Genomic DNA, 17456 nt, shown 5'->3' on the forward strand with positions numbered 1-17456 from the left:
TTCACAAGCCCACTCTGCACTGTTGAGCACTGTTATTATGAAGCGCTTCCGACTCCAGTAAGATTTTTTTTTTTAACACACCAAATCAAGATGTTGAGATAGAACTTGGTTTAGACCTTAATTATGTTTGTTTTTTCAGCTAAACTTATTCAAGTTTGTTATCAGGAAATCAATCCCCCAGTTTTGATAGAAGAGTGACAACAAACAAATGTCAGTTTAAGTTTATTTTACACTTGTCTTGATCACAAAGAACACAGTAAATAAATACATCATTATCAGTTTACACTAATCAACAACTGATTGAAGTTCAGCACACATTTAACAGTGACAATAAAGCAGGATTACACCTAAGATAGAGTGCATTACTTTTAAATGGTTGAGAATGTACAGAATCTTGTAAAACACTGAGATGTCACTTCATAACAGCAACAACTTCAAATTGATTAGAGTGCTCACATTATGTCAGAGTTCACTACATTATTTCCAGAGGGTTAGAATGTTAAGCCATGCAAAATGATGTTGAAAAGTAATTTGTGTGTTGTCAGATTTAGTTTGCAGGTTGCAGATCTATGTTGACCTGAGAAAGAAAGAAAAAAAAATTGCTGTGATCCTCAGTCACATTTTGGAATTAAAAATAGCAAATTAAACAGACAAAAACCTGACAGATTTCACTAACAGTATGTATTTGTTTGTTTTTTTAAGAATAGTTAAATCACTCAATCATAAGATATGTTAACATAAAAGACCAATCCACACTGAATGAGAACACTTTTGAATAAATCGATTCCTGTCAGGTCCTACTACTGACACATGGTGCATCATTTGCATGTCGACAAGCCAATGGATTTTTGAGTAGTCCTAATTTTATTTTTTTCAGACAGGGATGTATTTCTGCACCAGCATTTTTTTTTTAAATTTTCCAACAACCTATAAAAACTTTATTTTCAAACTGTTGGAAGTGTTTAGTACACAGCAATAAACAGTTTTCATGTGATCTTTTTTTTTTTTTTTACGTTTGGTCTGACCTGGTCTGCGATTTTTAAACCCTATTAGACATAATCCGAGGTATTTATTTGAAATAGTGGCTAAACTAATGAAAAAGAAAGCTTCAAACCCAGAAGTTTCCAAGCAACACAGCATGACTTTATGAACTTCTTCACTTATAAGATTGATAATATCAGGGACAATATTATAACTATGCAACCGTCTACTACAGTATCGTATCAGTAAGTGCATTGTAGTCTCCCTGAGGGAAAATTTGATTAATTTATTGCTATAGGAGAGGAAGAATTTTGCAAACTCGTCAAATCATCTAAATCGACAACTTGTATGTTAGACCCTATACCAACTAAGCTGCTGAAAGAGATGCTTCCAGATGTCATAGATCCTCTTCTTAATATCATTAATTCATCTTTGTCTCTAGGATACGTACCAAAAACCAAAATTAGTCAATTACAGGCCGATCTCGAATCTGTCTTTTCTGTCAAAGATATTAGAAAAAGCAGTATCCTCAAAACTGTGTTCTTTTCTTGAAAGAAATGATATCTGCGAGGATTTTCAGTCTGGATTTAGACCGTACCATAGTACCGAGACAGCTCTCGTTAGAGTCAGAATTGATTTGCTCTTATCATCCGATCGTGGTTGTATCTCTCTATTAGTATTACTTGATCTTAGTGCTGCATTTGACACCATTGACCACAACATCCACAACATCCTCAAATATCCTTAAATAGACTCAAACATTATGTTGCCATTAGTGGAATTGCGGTTTCGGTTTCGCGTATCTACCCCGAATTGATAAAATTCTGTATCAAAATTTTAAGGCCAGACAAGTAGTTTAAGGCTTGGTTTGTAGGGAATTACAAACATGCGCACATATATTCAAATGCGCATAACTATAGAATTAATTCTTAATGCGTTGAGCGCCATCAGCGTTTCTCACAGGTTCGCGTTTAAAGTCTGTGTAGAGAGAATGGTGTCATCTTTGCGGCCTCTAATTTAATAACAAATGATCCTTGCGACGGATGTGAATCAATCAAAACTAACTTTAGCTGTAAAATATCTTCATTCAAAGAACCGCTATAAAGCCAAAACAATCTCTGTTACCTTAAATTATCAGTTTATTACTGTAAAGCTGCTTTGAAACCAACTACATGGCTTCCCACTCTAAACCAAATGTCAAATTCCCTGACTTTTACTGACTAAAAAGATGAATTTCCATTACCTAAAATGAACGGCAAAACAGGCTGCTGTTTTGCGGAGCACCGAGCTGTTTTGTTTTGTAGAAAGCCTTTCTTTAAAGTAAATTTGTTTTGTATAAATTGTATCTTAATTTTAATAATTTTTGGCCTGTATTTAAAAAATGAGAAGCAAATATATAGCCGACAACATAATCATGGAGGCGCGCCGCGGTCACTTGCATTGCATGTGAATTGGAGCACACATCTCATCATAAATTCACCGAAACTCTGTGTATGCCTCACATACATGAGAAATACATCTGAAGATAGCTTGGAATGTCTTTAAACGAAACAATTCAAAACGAAAAGAAATAGGCTACTCTCGGATTATGTAATCAATGATGTGGGACCTGATATTCATGCTTTTTTTCTTACAGTAAAGCACAGTCCACAAACAACCTCCCTATAATAAGACAAATCTCTGGAGGCATGCTCCAAGCACACTCTCATCTCATCCCTTTTCCCACATTTGTAGTAATGACACTATAACCAAACCGGAAATTGTAACGCGTGTGCACGCGAAAAGTCCGTATTATTTTTTTGCAAAGGTCCCCTCAGGGGCTCCGTAGAAAGATGTGTGAAACAGCGCGATAAAAAAATTCGGTATAGATAAATTACATTTTGATAATTAAAAAAAAAAATTAAAGCAACAAACTAAATTCCCTGATTTTCCATGACTTGGACAAAAACTATATAAAATTCCCTGACTTTCAATGTCTGGAATAGACCTTTAAAAATTCCATGACATTCCAGAAATTCCATGACCCGTGGGAACCCTGAAATGAAGATGACTTGACTTGATCTACAGGCTGCCACATCCATAGATGCATCACAAGATCCAACACCCAGATTAATAATCTTTGTACAAATTTAGGTATATTTATGTAATCTATTACTTTACTTTTTACATGAAAATGTGGATACTATACCTAAATTGTATGAGAGTGCCACAGAAAAGAAAAAAAGCTGGTAGGAATCTCTGGGTAGATGTGAGACCAGTTAAAGTGGTAATGCACTGCTGGCAAAAGGGGCTTCACATTAAACCTGACAGCCTATTTGGTAGAAAGTAGAAAGATTTTTTTTATTGGTGGTACCTGACTTGAGAAAAAGAAAAAAGGTTGTCGTCTTCCCTTGCCAAATAGCTAGAAAAACTTCAACACCCATAATGCACTGGGCATGTTGCCATCCAAGGCCACTCCCAGTCTGCTCCTATTGAATAGGCTTGACCAGAGTCAAATTCTGCCTAGCTTGAGTAGGGAATACTTTTTAGCAAACTTTTAGTCACAACGGGTGTCAACTTGTATTGTTGCAAGAATTCAAGGAGTAAACGTTTAGTAGGAGTGTGTTATTTTTGGTTTCCAGTGAAGGATACAGAGCATTGTAGGCATTGGCTAAAGGCTGCAACGAATCGTAAATATGGACAGAACACCGCTGCTAAAAATCTGAAAAACCTCAAAGGCCCAAAAAAAAAAAAAAGGGAAAAACAGAACTTTTTATTAATGAATATATGAAGCTGAATGCAACCACTGAAAATATAAGCATCTTAGCCTAAAGATGGTAATGTGTATAATAACACATCTAAATATGTAAAGACATGTGGGTGTGCTCTTTTGACTCCAGATGTCAGGATTTAGGTATTGCCCTGGAAACTTGCATTATACTGATTATACTGACGTATGACACAGGACGTACAGATGTGGCCATTAAGAATGCGCATCACAGGGAAAGGGATGTCGCGACCTGCCGCGGCCCGTAGTGAAGTTCTCTGGCACACAACGTACATCACCAGTAGAGGGTAGTCATGTTTCTTTCTCAGTTGTAGCGTGTACTGAAGCCAATAATATGCATCGGATGTGTTAACCTCTTTCAGGCGCATATTGACAGCAAGCTCATAAACGTGTGAGAACTACATTTCTAAGTATATTGTTTAAATGTAGCCTACAGATCAAAAAGTAATAAAATATTAATGATTCAGTTATTAATGTTTTTTTACATGCTTGTCAAAGGCACTTGAACATTACTGTAGCGTAAAACAGTGTTACAATAACTTTTTTTAGTGAACTTATAAGTGCAAATATCCCGACCCATTTTAACAACCTTAATTCTCACATTGTGGAATTATTCACACTGTGAATTTAACGCATTTCTTTAACATTTAAATACACTATAAAAGGTCTTTTGCAAGGACACAAGGACGAAAATGTGACTTATCTAACATAAAATTATATTGCATTTTAATTTCTGCCTTTGCCACAGACATGACCTGTTCAGACATGTTATGCTTTTTATCCTAAATCACTCACTACTTTATTTACAGTTTAGGTAGCAGAAGCCTCCGCCAAATAATTCTGATATTTGAATAGGCCTATATCGTTTGTTCATTGGCCACTTAACACTAGAACTACCGGAATTCCAAAACTACTAGAACGACCATAGCGGTCATTTTGACCGTTCATACTTTGACGTTCATATGGCCGTACTCAACGTCATTTTCGTCATGTCATATCTACATTGGAACCTTCTTTTTAAGTTTTCCAATGAAGATTTTAATTCCTGTCATCATGTTATGACGCTATCGCCCTTAAAACAAGCACAAAAGGAAGATTGCCCCGATAGGTGCTGCCTCTCTATGTGAGGAAAGTTATGCCTCAAAAAAAAGTTTTCCCACCGCACTCACCACGTGAAAAGACATGCAAAAATGATAGGAAACGTCAAAGCTTCATACCGTCAGCCTACAGCCCTGTTTGTAAATAAGTTCAATAATCAATACAAAATCTAAAAATAAAATGCATCTACAATGTTACGATAGGTAATAATAAAGACAAGGACAAAAAAATTCAATTCAAATGTGAAAATGTATTTTCCAGCCTAATTGATAAATATTTTCTTTGTACAATAAAAAAAAATCTTATGATACAATAACTTATAACATATATACAATCACAAAAACACTATAAACATTTTAATACATTAAAAACGCAGCACAATACAGTAGGCTACTTACTCACAAAAACAGGCTAAGAAAAAACATGAACATTAGCTAAACAAGAAAAACGAACTGCTTTAGAATGATTTTCAGTGAACAAAAAATATTAACGAACAAAAGGTTAACACGTTTTCCTCCAAGTGGGCTCATCTGAACGGCGCAAACGCGTACCAATAGGCGGGAAATGTAGCGGATGTATGTATCAATAATACGTGCCGCTATGGCCATTCTAGGTAGAAATAGTCAGAACTGTTTTGTGATTTGAATAAAATAACAGTGTTAGAATAAAATTATAAAAAGTTTTTATAATTAAATGAACACAAAAATACGACAAAATGGCCATGTCAAAGCTTTTATTTTTTAGTGGCCATACATGTACACTACAGATTTATTTTGTCTTTTGTGGAATTAGACTACACTGCTGTTTTTAGATACTACATTCCAGTGTCCACTCTTATTCTTAACCACAACTTTAACTTTAAAGAGCCTATTTATTTATTTGTTGCAAATACTGAAGCCTGAGTATTCTATATTTTCTAATGATGCATAGTTTGTCAAGGTAAAAACATTAAATCTAACAGTAACTTTGAACTCATTTAAACAAAGACATTCAGTGCATCGGCGTCCTAGTGAGCTTAACAGAAGGGGCTAGTTTTTGTTTGATGTGGGTGAACGACGATATTTTCTCACCTTTCATTCTCAAAACATTCAGTGTATTTTAAGATTAGCCGGTTTTGCCAGTTTTCCCAATATAGCAGAAGTCTCTTATTTCAGCCTGATCTCAAGGCAGTCCCTGCCATATAGTCACGAAATCTATATAATTTATTGATTTGTGTTCAGGGACATGATTTTTTTTTTTTTTTTCAAAACTAAGATATTGTCACAGATATTTAATATTTGATATCACTTGATATTGTAAAAATGATTATTAATGTCCATTAATAGATACATAAAATGTTTTTTGTTTGGGAAAACTGCACATCATGGTCTGGCTACACAGATAAAACGATCCTAGAATTATTTATTACGGTAATTATTATTATTAAAAGTAATATAATGTTTTTTATGCATTAGAAAATTAAGAATTCACATAATCGTATCAGCATGATGACCTAATTATATTAACATAAACTGTAGAAAGGGAGCAGAGAATGTGACCAATCGAAATTTCACAAAAACTCCCGTTAAATTCACGGAAGCTGACGACACTGTGACATGAATCTCTTATATTGAATCTGCACTTCGTTTTTTATGATGGGAGAATTTGCGAGTTTCAGTCAGAATTCAGACAGAGAACAAAATTCTTTGTTTCAGCGATGACTAATCTGAATGCCTCTGATTGGCCATTCACATTCAACAGAAACGTGTGTGATTGGTTATAATGCTCAACGCTGCAAAAGGAAATCTGACTGAATGTCGGATGGATCGAATGAACGTTAAAGGTACAATATGTACGATTTTTGTAATAAAATATTAAAAAACCACTTGCACAGTGTGATATATTTCATGCAGTTGTGTGCTTACATTATCCCCAAAGTTCCCAAGGATTACAGTTTTAAATAATGGCTCGTCCCTTGCCATTGTCGCATATCAATGACGTAATATCCGCGCTATCCTCGGTTTCCGCTAGTAGAAACCATAGATATATATATACAGAGATACCTCATTAGCGGCCGTTTCAATGGGCCGCTATAGGCAAAACGCTAATTACTAAAGATTATATTTCAAATAAATGCTGTTCTTGTTAAGTTTCTATTCAACAAAGAATCCTGAAAAAAAAAATGACCTGGACCTTCACTGATTTCTGAAGGATCATGCATGTGACACTGAAGACTCGAGTAATGATGCTGAAAATTCAGCTTCGATCACAGGAATAAATGACATTTAAATATATTTAAATAGAAAAGTTATTTTAAATTATCATAATATTTAACAATTTTACTGTTTTTTGTTGTTGTTGTTGTTTTTAATAAAAATAAATGCAGCCCTGGTGAGCAGAAGAGACTTCTTTTAAAAACATAAAAAATATTACAGATCCAAAACTTTTTATTTGTAGTATTTTTAGGCTTGCAATTTTTGCACGCACACGCAGGCATCTTTAAATTTGAACAACATTGTGTTTACAAAGCACATCAAATAATGATCCGCTTTGCACTCATATGTGAAAAGTTTTTCAATGTTATTTAGCCTATATTCTATTGTAGTTTTCTCACAATCACAACATTACATGCAATTAATTTATCAGACACTTATAATTAAGTTAATTCTATTTTTAAAATGCAACATACTGTAATAATCTATAAGCATATTTAACAATCGAGATGAATAATTGCAAAGTGTTTACGAGCAATTTGGTCTGGCCTGTAGATACAGCATTTTGTTCCATGCGCCATCTGGTGGATATTCTGTGAAGCACAACACATTTATTTCAATTCTAAAAAATGTGCTGACAGGATTCAGCGGCATTCCGCGGGACGAATTGCGCCATGCTGTGGGAAAAAACACGCATTCTTCGCGAATGGCCACATCTGTAGGCATAGCGTAGCGTTAGGTGAGAATCGATGAACATGGAATTGAAGTATTGAGCAAAACGCCCGGTCACGAATTAGTTTAAAGTCTAAAACAAAAAGTTTTAAAGAAAAATGTTGGAGGATTTTGATATAACAGAAGGGGAGCTATGTCATACATCAGGTCAGAGGTCACCCTTCTGCCGGAACTTGACCCTCTCGTGAACGTGCGTATGGCCGTTGCCGGAAGCCAATGATTATAGTTGATAAAAGTTTTAAATATGGATATTTTTCTTACAAAAACCCATCACTTCACTTCAGAAGGCATTTATTAACCCACTAGAATCATATGGATTACTTTTATGATGGATGGATGCACTTTTTGGGACTTCAAAAACTATTTTAGAATAGAATAGAATATTATTTAATATAACTCTGTGTTAGGCTGAAAGAAGAAAGTCATATACACCTAGGATGGCTTGAGGGTATTATGGGATAATTTTCATCTTTGGGTGAACTATTAATAAAAGTAGATCTATTAGGCTGCATTTACAATAGAGATCTGATGGGCTTAGTGACTAAGAAGATTATTTGAATGTTCACACTCGGTAGCATAAACATGAGCACGTTTCACAGAGCACATGCTCAAATACACATGTAAGCATAAAAATCAGCGTTATATTTTATAGGTGCATTTTATTTTAGTGTCAACTTGGTAATAAAGTACTGGTACTTTGACATCCCTTCTACAAATATTATGAGACACTTCACTCGGTAGGGACACACCAAACCGATGCCAAAGAACTAGCGCTGAAGAAAGCTGACCGTGTTGTCGCCCCGCATTACCTGCGTCGGGGGTGAAAACTGCACTTGAACACACCGAGAGAACTACAGCCAACTCTCAACTACAATGCGTGTTCTGCGCCTGCGTGTAAATTAGACTTTTTCTGCAGATATATTATTCTATATTCAACATTCAAAAAGGGAAGCCGACACTGCATGCTGGAGATACACAAACAGTAAATACACAAGCAGGACCGTTTTGAATATCAATCCTGCTGATCTCTTTCTTTATTCCACTCCGCTCATTAAAATATTCGCCAAAGAACACGTAAAATTAGAACAGGCTTATATCTGTACCGTTTTGACTTCTTTGCTCGCTGTTTTGCTATTATTCTCGTCCACTGACTCATTCACTAAGCTGAACAGCCAATCAGAGTTTTAGATAGAGATAACTCTAAGTGCTTTTTCCCTGCAGGCGACGCGAGGCGACAACACAGTCGGCTTTCATCAGCGCTAGTTCTTTGGCGTCAGTTTGTGTTGTCCCTACCGTTACGCGTATGTTTTTTTTTTTGCATGCAAAATGCATAACCTTTAACCCAAACCTTTTGCTCTTCCTATTATTGCTATTGTTTGCTAACATAATTGACATTAGACCCAACCTCATTCACGCTCTTTACAGCTTTCTACCTTCCTCATAAAGATCAAATGAATTTACAGTATAAACAGTACGCTAGTAAGAAACACTTATTTGTTGTGTATACCTGTGAATATCTTACCATTAATCTGGCATTAAGCATTAAGTTCACAGCAGTTTCCTCATGCGGCTGGTGTGCCTGTTAATGTTCATGGTGGTGTGGTCGGTAGAACAACTCAATAGATCCAGAGCCTCGTCTTGACGCTCCAGCTCTGTCTCAGCCTCCAGGGCAAGATTCTTCAGCTGCTGGAGCATCTACACAACACAGAACACAACACAATCATGTGGATAATAAAGAATAATTGAGGTTGCAGGTCTAAATATAGATATACTATGGGCATTGAGGATTGACTTCTTAAAAATTGTCATAATTCTGAAATAAAAGAGGGCTGATTTTAGCCCTCTGATTTGAACGCTCTGTTGGAAGGGGCGTGTCTGCGGTGAGAATTCAGTGTAAACGCCCATTGCTGTGATTGGCTAACATCTTGAATATGAAATAGAATCTGCACTCTCGCGAATGCTTTCATCATTACTGCCAGTTCAAACATGATGTACATACGAGTGTAGACAATGCTATTGATAATAACGGAAGTTTTGGTGAGAGTCCAGAACTCAGTCACTGATAAACTATAATCGAGCGTTCTTTGATCACTTCATCTGTATATAATTTAATCACAAGTTAAATAACAGATTATTTTCATGCTACTAAGAGAAACAATGTGAGTTTGATCCTCTAACCACCGGCTTGATAAAGAGTAATGAGACAAATAATGCCTGACTGTATGAATCGTATAAGAAATCACTGGTCATAGATTAGGCATTTGAATTATCACGGTTACTTGCATGTTGTGGCATTACTGTCTGGTCCACATATTACAGTAAAAGACTTTGCAAAGCTTGCGCCAAAATGCCTAAGAATTGCCTAAGAAAAGATTTACCTAAGAATCGACAGTGAAATATACCGAACAAACAAATAATGCTATACTGAGACATTCATATAGTTGAAGTAACCACTTTCCTAGCATTAGGATCTTTTGGAATGTAATGTTATTTTTATTCCAGTGATCCTGTATCTCTCTTCTCATCTCACTAACGTGCCAGTGGGCAGGGCCAAAGACAATGATGCAGAAGTAGGCGTTGATTTGGTTGATTTGGTCTTTCGTTGCACTATTACGTCATAACGTGACAAAATTCTAAACGAGTCGTTTTCTGAGCTTGGATTCAATAAAAGCTGTTTTTGACAACAAGGAAGTTTTGACAACAAGGTCATTCAATTCATGATCAATTTAAATTAAGCAAGTTTAAACTTTTTACTAACTGTTCTGCACAGAGGTTGACAGACAGCTAAGTCTGCAGTCTAAGATGCTGGTGTTCAGGAGACATCAGGGACGAACGAGCGATGCAGTCACGTGTTCCTAACTACCTCTGAATGGTTTAAGAAAATGTTGAGATCACAAATTATTTTAGACATTAACTCTTGCATTTAGTGATGTACATTTGGGATCCGATCACCCACTATGGATTTGAATATAAGTTGTAAATGTGGTGAAAGCTATAATAAACCTGTAGAAATCCAACTAAAATGTGGCTAGTTAACACCAAACGTACAAAACATTTGAACTATAAAAGTATTCAATATTCATAAAGTATTTTATAAAGATCCTAAACAAATTAAAGGTGACAATAAGTAACAAAATTATTGATATCAGAAGCAAGCAATGCTTTTTTCATTGTTTAATATAAAATCGGAAAATGGCACAAGTCTAAATCAATGCTTCTTCATTTCAGTGGTTGAGCATGCAAGCAAAATAATATAATACCTTATCTTCCTACACTAGGAAGACACTATTAATATATCATTATGAATAATAGGTCAGTGCATATAGAATAATAATCAACAATAAAAAAATAAAAAAAGTTACAATACAATTAAACTAAAATGCCCAGAACAATAAATTTTGACTTTATATAGACGGTGCACTCATATTACAATGAATTACTATTACTGAGAGTGCAATGAGCAATATGGCGGAATAACTCCCGCCTTTGAAATAAAAGAGCTAATTGCCAATTGGTAAAGTCATTGCATCACTGTAGCTGCCACTACAAGCTCAGGTTCCCGTAGAAACAGTCAGTGTCCTGAGACGAGCGATTAGGATTACACATGTGCGCATTGGCTGGTCCAGCCTGAAATGTCAGCTTTTTTAACGCTATTTGAGCATAAGAAACAACATCTATGGGACAATTAATGTGAGATTTTGTTGCTTATTTGAAATACGTTTTTTAAATATGAGTGTGGCAAGCAGTTTTTGAGATTTCAGGAGTTCCCCATTCAAGTAGATAGAACTTGGTCTTGGATGCCGGGAGACGTGGCAAATATAGTAGCTGAGTGAACAGACTTTCCTTGAAAAGGACTTTGGTTATGTTTTGAATAACAATTGTTATGGTCACAATGAGACTGAACACTATTAATCTTTTGTATGTTATATATTTTGGATCTTACTACATTTTACAGTACATCTTTTTTGTTGCATTATTCTAAATAGTCTGTACTCAGTACATTACCATCTTCTATAAGACAAGCTGCCCTGCCTCATCCTTTAAAAAACTTATTTTCCTTCCCCTCGTGGCATCTTAACATGTTTGTTTTTAGTGTTTCTCAACCCCAAAACCACACTGAGAAGTGACATCTGTGATGGTCGACCAACCATCAATTATCTCTGGTAACAGCAATAATATTGTGTTTTGGAATTATTCAAGACAAAGTGCACCATTCTGCACAGCCTAACGATGCACTCGATGAAAAATGGTTGAAAAAACACTGTTTTTGCGTCAGTGTTTTAGTGTGGTTTCGGCATTGCATGCTGAGCACTCAGCTGAGCACTGATAGGTTTTACTGCTGGCACTGCGGCCGTCTGCAGATGACGGCACTGAGACCTTATATCTTTGTGCAATGGGGAAAGCCTAGAGTCAGCTTCCCACGCCTGTGTTATAAAAACTACAGGCTCCAGCCAGTCACGCTGTAGTTTACGTATGTTCACTCAGTTTTTGAACCCCATGTGTGGGATTGCTTTTCATCCAAGGCAGTGGGCTCTCCCGCATTTTTTCCCAAACACACTGCCAGGAATAAAGAATGGAATAAAAACATCCTGCAAGAGCAACTCCCAAAGATCCAGGAGCAATTTTATGAAGGTCAGTGCATTTCCCAGCATGGTGGATCACTATGGCTTAGAGATCATTACATTCATATTTTGGATCTGCGACCCGGCAACTCCCCAGACCTTAAACCCTTAGAGAACCTGTGGTCAATCCTCAAAAGGCTAGTGAACAAAAGCCAACAAATCGTGACCACCTCCGAGCGCTAATGAGGTAAGAATGGATCGTTATCAGTCAGGATTAGGCCCAGAAGCTGATATCCATCACACCAGGTTATGAAGAAGAAGGGTCAAAACTGAAGGCCTAAATATTGACCCTTTGCATATATTGAATGTCAAAAACAAAGCCTTTAAAACTTATGAAATGCTTATTGGTTTCCAGAATAGCATATAAATATGTGAACAAAATAATCTACAAATACTGAAGCAGCAAAATTAGCAAAACACAAAATTTGACAATGGCAAAACTTTTGACTGTACTGTCTGCAATAAGAAGTGACAACCACACTGATCTCAAACCTGTTTTAGCTCCTGTGCCTCTGCCTCAGTAACAGTGGGCTGAAGCACTTGAAGTTGAAGTTGTGCCAGTTCACCAGCAGGCACCTCCACTGGCACCTCTGTATCCTTTCCAAGACCTGAAGTGACACAGAATGAGCTCATTTATTTCTTTGAGATTTGTTGTTAAGATTAGAAAAATGTTGGTAAATATGAACTAAGAAGCCCACAATGGGATCTCAGAGGGTTTTTAATGAACTGCTGTTGATGTTGGAGCATGGCTGCCACCATGTGGTAGAAATACCTTATGACTTTCAGTGTTACATCTATCTATTGTCAGAATTTGAAAGTTTTCTGATGTGTAGCTGTAATTACTCTGCTTGCAAGGTACTACTCTATTGATATTTAAATATCATAGTTCAGTGGTTATCAACTCCGGTCCTGGGGACCCATCGCTTTGCACATTTTGTCTTCTTTATTTAACACACCTGGTTCAGATCATCAGTTTGTTAGGAAAGAGCTCCATGAACTGAACAAACTGTGCACAAAATAGTCATACAAAAAATGTACACAGCAGTGGATCCCCAAGACCGGCGTGGAGACTGTTATAGTTAGTTTTTCCTAAACCGCTTACTCAAAGAAACAAAGATTTGGTGGCAAGCTGCAAGTACAGAATCATTTGATGAACAAAGCTTTAAGAATACAACATTTATTAGAATTAGAAATGATAATTTACTGTAATTTTTGATCCGTGGAAACATTCGCTAGTTCTCTAACTGTACCTGCACTCCAAATGTTTCCTCCACCTTCTGGGCTTCCTGGTGTGGTTGCCAACGTTGCCTGAAATGCTGCATAGTCACGTGTGATTTCAACTTTCTTCTTGTACTGCATCTCCAATACAGATAGAGCTTCAGTCATCCTGGCAGACAGAACCCTGAAACAGATGTCAGGTTTCCCAATGAAGCGTTGCCGAACACTGATCTCGTAGGGGTTGTGCACATGGATATCATCCACCTCTTCCTTCTCAAAGCAATGAAGGAGCTGTCCGTTTGCATCCCGAACCTCCAGGGAGGAGACCGAAACAATCAGGCTACCTGGTTTCATGTTTTCAGAGTTTCCAAGACGAGAGATAATAGCTGGAATGCTGAGTATGACTTTTTGGCCCTTGCCTGAACCTTTAGTATAGGGCCCTTTGGCAGCAGCTTCAGACTTGGCCTCCTGGTGGCTCTTCCATGGCAGTTTGCCAAAAGGCCACCAAGGCGGACCCTCCAGTTCGGAGAGTAGTCTGCACACAAGAGAATCAAAGGCATTAAATGTAGAACTGCAAGACTTCAACAACTAGATAAACCATTACTATAAATACAACACATGACTGTAGGATATTGCAGCTGCTGAAGACATGTGCAGTCAAACCAAGATTTATTCAGACACCCACAACATTTCTCACATTATCACAGTTTATTCGCTATGGTTTAGAAAATGGTAATAAAATATGACAAGAACTCAAATCAAATCAGTTGATATTTCACTGGTTTTGGCCAGCCTTCTGTTAGACTGTCTCACAAATTAATTAGGTTGAATAGCTGTCAGCTGTTAAAGGAGAACTCCGGGCAATTTTTAAGTTAATCTTGATCGTTATACCTTTGTGAGTACTGTCTATAGATTAAAAAAAACGAACCGGATTGGTGCTTGCAACACGGAGCTGCTACCGCTAATGCCCAGAGCTCCACTCAGCTAAAACGGCAGTTATGGGGGCATATTCATAAAGAGTGTTTTTGTGCCTCTTAACAGACACAAAATGCAATTAAAATGTCTGTCCAACATGAACAGGGTTCTTACATGACAACAAGATGCGTTTAGCAACTTAGCCATTGTTTAAATTCACCTAAATAGTGTTTTAGACGGCTAGTCTCGCGCTGAAGTCCCGTGGGAACTCCCGTTGTAGCCGGAAAAAGGTAAATAGAAGTGTGCAGGTGGAGGAGCGTTGTGTGTGTGAAGAGTGATGATCGGAGTTGCTCACAAATGAAGAAGAAATGGTTCGTAACGTAACTATGGAGAATATAGAAGATTTTGAACACATGGAAGAGGCTTTTGAGTTTGATGGTCGTCCTTATTTATTAGAACCCGAGTATACAGACGAAGAACTAGCCTCACACTCTTCACACACACGACGCTCCTCCCACCTGCACACTTCTATTTACCTTTTTCTGGCTACAACGGGAGTTCCCACGGGACTTCAGCGCGAGACTAGCCGTCTAAAACACTATTTAGGTGAATTTAAACAATGGCTAAGTTGCTAAACACATCTTGTTGTCATCTAAGGACCATGTTCATGTTGGACAGACATTTTAATTGCATTTTGTGTCTGTTAAGAGGCACAAAAACACTCTTTATGAATATGCCCCTATAACTGCCGTTTTAGCTGAGTGGAGCTCTGGGCATTAGCGGTAGCAGCTCCGTGTTGCAAGCACCAATCCGGTTCGGGTTTTTTTTCTATAGACAGAACTCACAAAGATATAACGATCAATATTAACTTAAAAATTGCCCGGAGTTCTCCTTTAAATTTAGGTACACAATTACCGGTAGATAATACTAATTTAGGTCAACAAATGACCAAGCAATGCTTAATTTTGTTCAGTCTGTGGTGTAAAAAGTTTGCATTAGCAATTAAAGAAAAAACACTTAAGCAAAACATGGACAGGTCAGTGTCTGAATAATTTTTGGTCCCAAATGTTTATAATTTTACTGGTAGTACACTGTAATTATTGTGTATAATATGTCACAGTTTACTTTATTTTGCTATCCTCACTTACATAAATGAACTAGTGTCCTGCACACACTATCAAAAATCTGAGTGTGAAGAACATGTTAAACATTTAAAAAACCTTTAAAGGAATGGATGAATTAACCTTTTTTTCACTATAAAGAACCTTTTGTGGAATGGAAAGGTTCCTTGGACATTAAAGGTTCTACATGAAACCATAGATGCCAATAAAGAACATTCATTTTTAAGAGTGTATGTGCCAAAGTTGAATATTTAGGATTCTGAATCTGAGCAAAACCTACTTATCTGCCACACTCAGGTCTGATTCAATCTTGTCCAGGCCTTGAATCATGTTGTCAAACTGCTCTCCTTGGTGGTTCAGGACTTTTCCAGTATCCTCCAACCTCCGTTGGGCTCCAGATACCAGGCCGATCAGCTCCTGGCCCTTACTGAGAGGAGCTTCAGCTCCCTGTGGCTCTGTGGGTGACAGCAGACGTTCCCTCCAGAAGTGCTCTAGCACATGGAAAACGGTAGTACGGCAAGGCCTGAGAGACCCAAACCAGTGCTTGATGTTTCCCTGCTCCAACACAGTAAGAGCACCAAAGATTAAGCTGGAGGACTCCATCTTGATCTCCATGATTCGCGAGAGCCTTAGGCTAGTCAGATTCTCTTGTTTCTCCTCAGAGGTGAAGCGCAGGGTGGTGCGGGTTAAGGAGAGGATGCCACTGGCCCAGCGTTTCTCACTGTTGATGTAATAAGAGCTGGGCCAACTATGGATGGATACCTCCTTGCTCATCTTGATGATTTGGAACAGCTACCCTGACTTAGGGAGCTCACCTGTCAAGTGAGCGATGTGAATAATAAATTAGTAAGTCACCAGACACTTCTATCCATCTACATCAAAAGTATATCAATTATTTCCTCACCCTCATATCGTTCTAAACCTGTACACGTTTCTGTCTGATGTGGGGCGCAAAAGGAGACGTTACATTAATTGCGTTGAAAAGAGCAGCTTGAACATTCTGCAAAAACTCCTTTTGTGCTTTATAGAAGACAGGAAACCATACCAGTTTGGAATTACATGAGGGTGATGATCACAGAACAGACAACTTGGTCAACACTAATGTTTTAGTGAACTAACTAACCCTTTAAATTAGTGATTCTCAACAAGGGGACAGGGGTCCACTAGGGGGCACCAGCAAACAGGATGACCACAGGATGTAAAATTATTTCAAATAATATATTATTATTATTTAATATAAATATATTAAAACAAACTAACATAATAAAAAAATCAATATGTGAACTGAAGTCACCATTCTTTTTTTTCTTTTTTCTATAACATCACAAAATGAATTAATTACACAATACACACACACACACACACACACACACACTTATTTATAGGCTTAAACATAACACGAACATGCCCATGAAATAATTGAAAGAAGCGTTCAAATATCATAAATCAGGATCTACTTTATGGCATTAAACGTATTGTGCTAATGTAACTGTTATTTGATTGTGAGACATGAACCAACACAGTACACAGATCATTATTTAAAGACCATCATCTACATTTATTTTTCAAGTTGTTCTGTATGCGCAGTAACAGTATATGCTAGTGTGGTTGGCATTAATAAGGAAATAAACATAATTTATGTCATACCTTTATATGATGATTTTGACTTTCAACTGACAGCTAACGTTACGGCAGGTTGTGACGTAAATCAAGCATTAAGATAAACAACATCCCTTCACATCGTAAAGGGTTGGTTTAATGTTCTCTGCAGGGTAAATCTCAGTCGAAAGCGAGACTTTTGCTGTTCCAC

At 37.1% G+C, this 17456-nt stretch overlaps 1 protein-coding gene across 1 annotated transcript; it reads right to left on the reverse strand.

The window, feature by feature from the left end:
* Nucleotides 1–206: 206 nt before the first annotated feature.
* snap47 (synaptosome associated protein 47) lies at nucleotides 207–17431 on the reverse strand. The gene is made up of 6 exons (XM_079612135.1): nucleotides 17294–17431; nucleotides 15927–16461; nucleotides 13643–14145; nucleotides 12885–13000; nucleotides 9293–9465; nucleotides 207–577 (listed from the first exon to the last, which is right to left on the reverse strand). The coding sequence occupies exons 2-5, from the start codon at nucleotides 16418–16420 to the stop codon at nucleotides 9319–9321; spliced, it is 1260 nt and encodes a 419-aa protein (XP_079468261.1). The 5' UTR covers nucleotides 16421–16461; nucleotides 17294–17431; the 3' UTR covers nucleotides 207–577; nucleotides 9293–9318.
* Between the last annotated feature and the right edge of the window lie 25 nt (nucleotides 17432–17456).

The sequence above is a fragment of the Phoxinus phoxinus genome (assembly GCF_949152265.1).
Source record: "Phoxinus phoxinus genome assembly, chromosome: 5".
In the NCBI taxonomy this organism is placed as follows: Eukaryota; Metazoa; Chordata; class Actinopteri; order Cypriniformes; family Leuciscidae; genus Phoxinus; species Phoxinus phoxinus.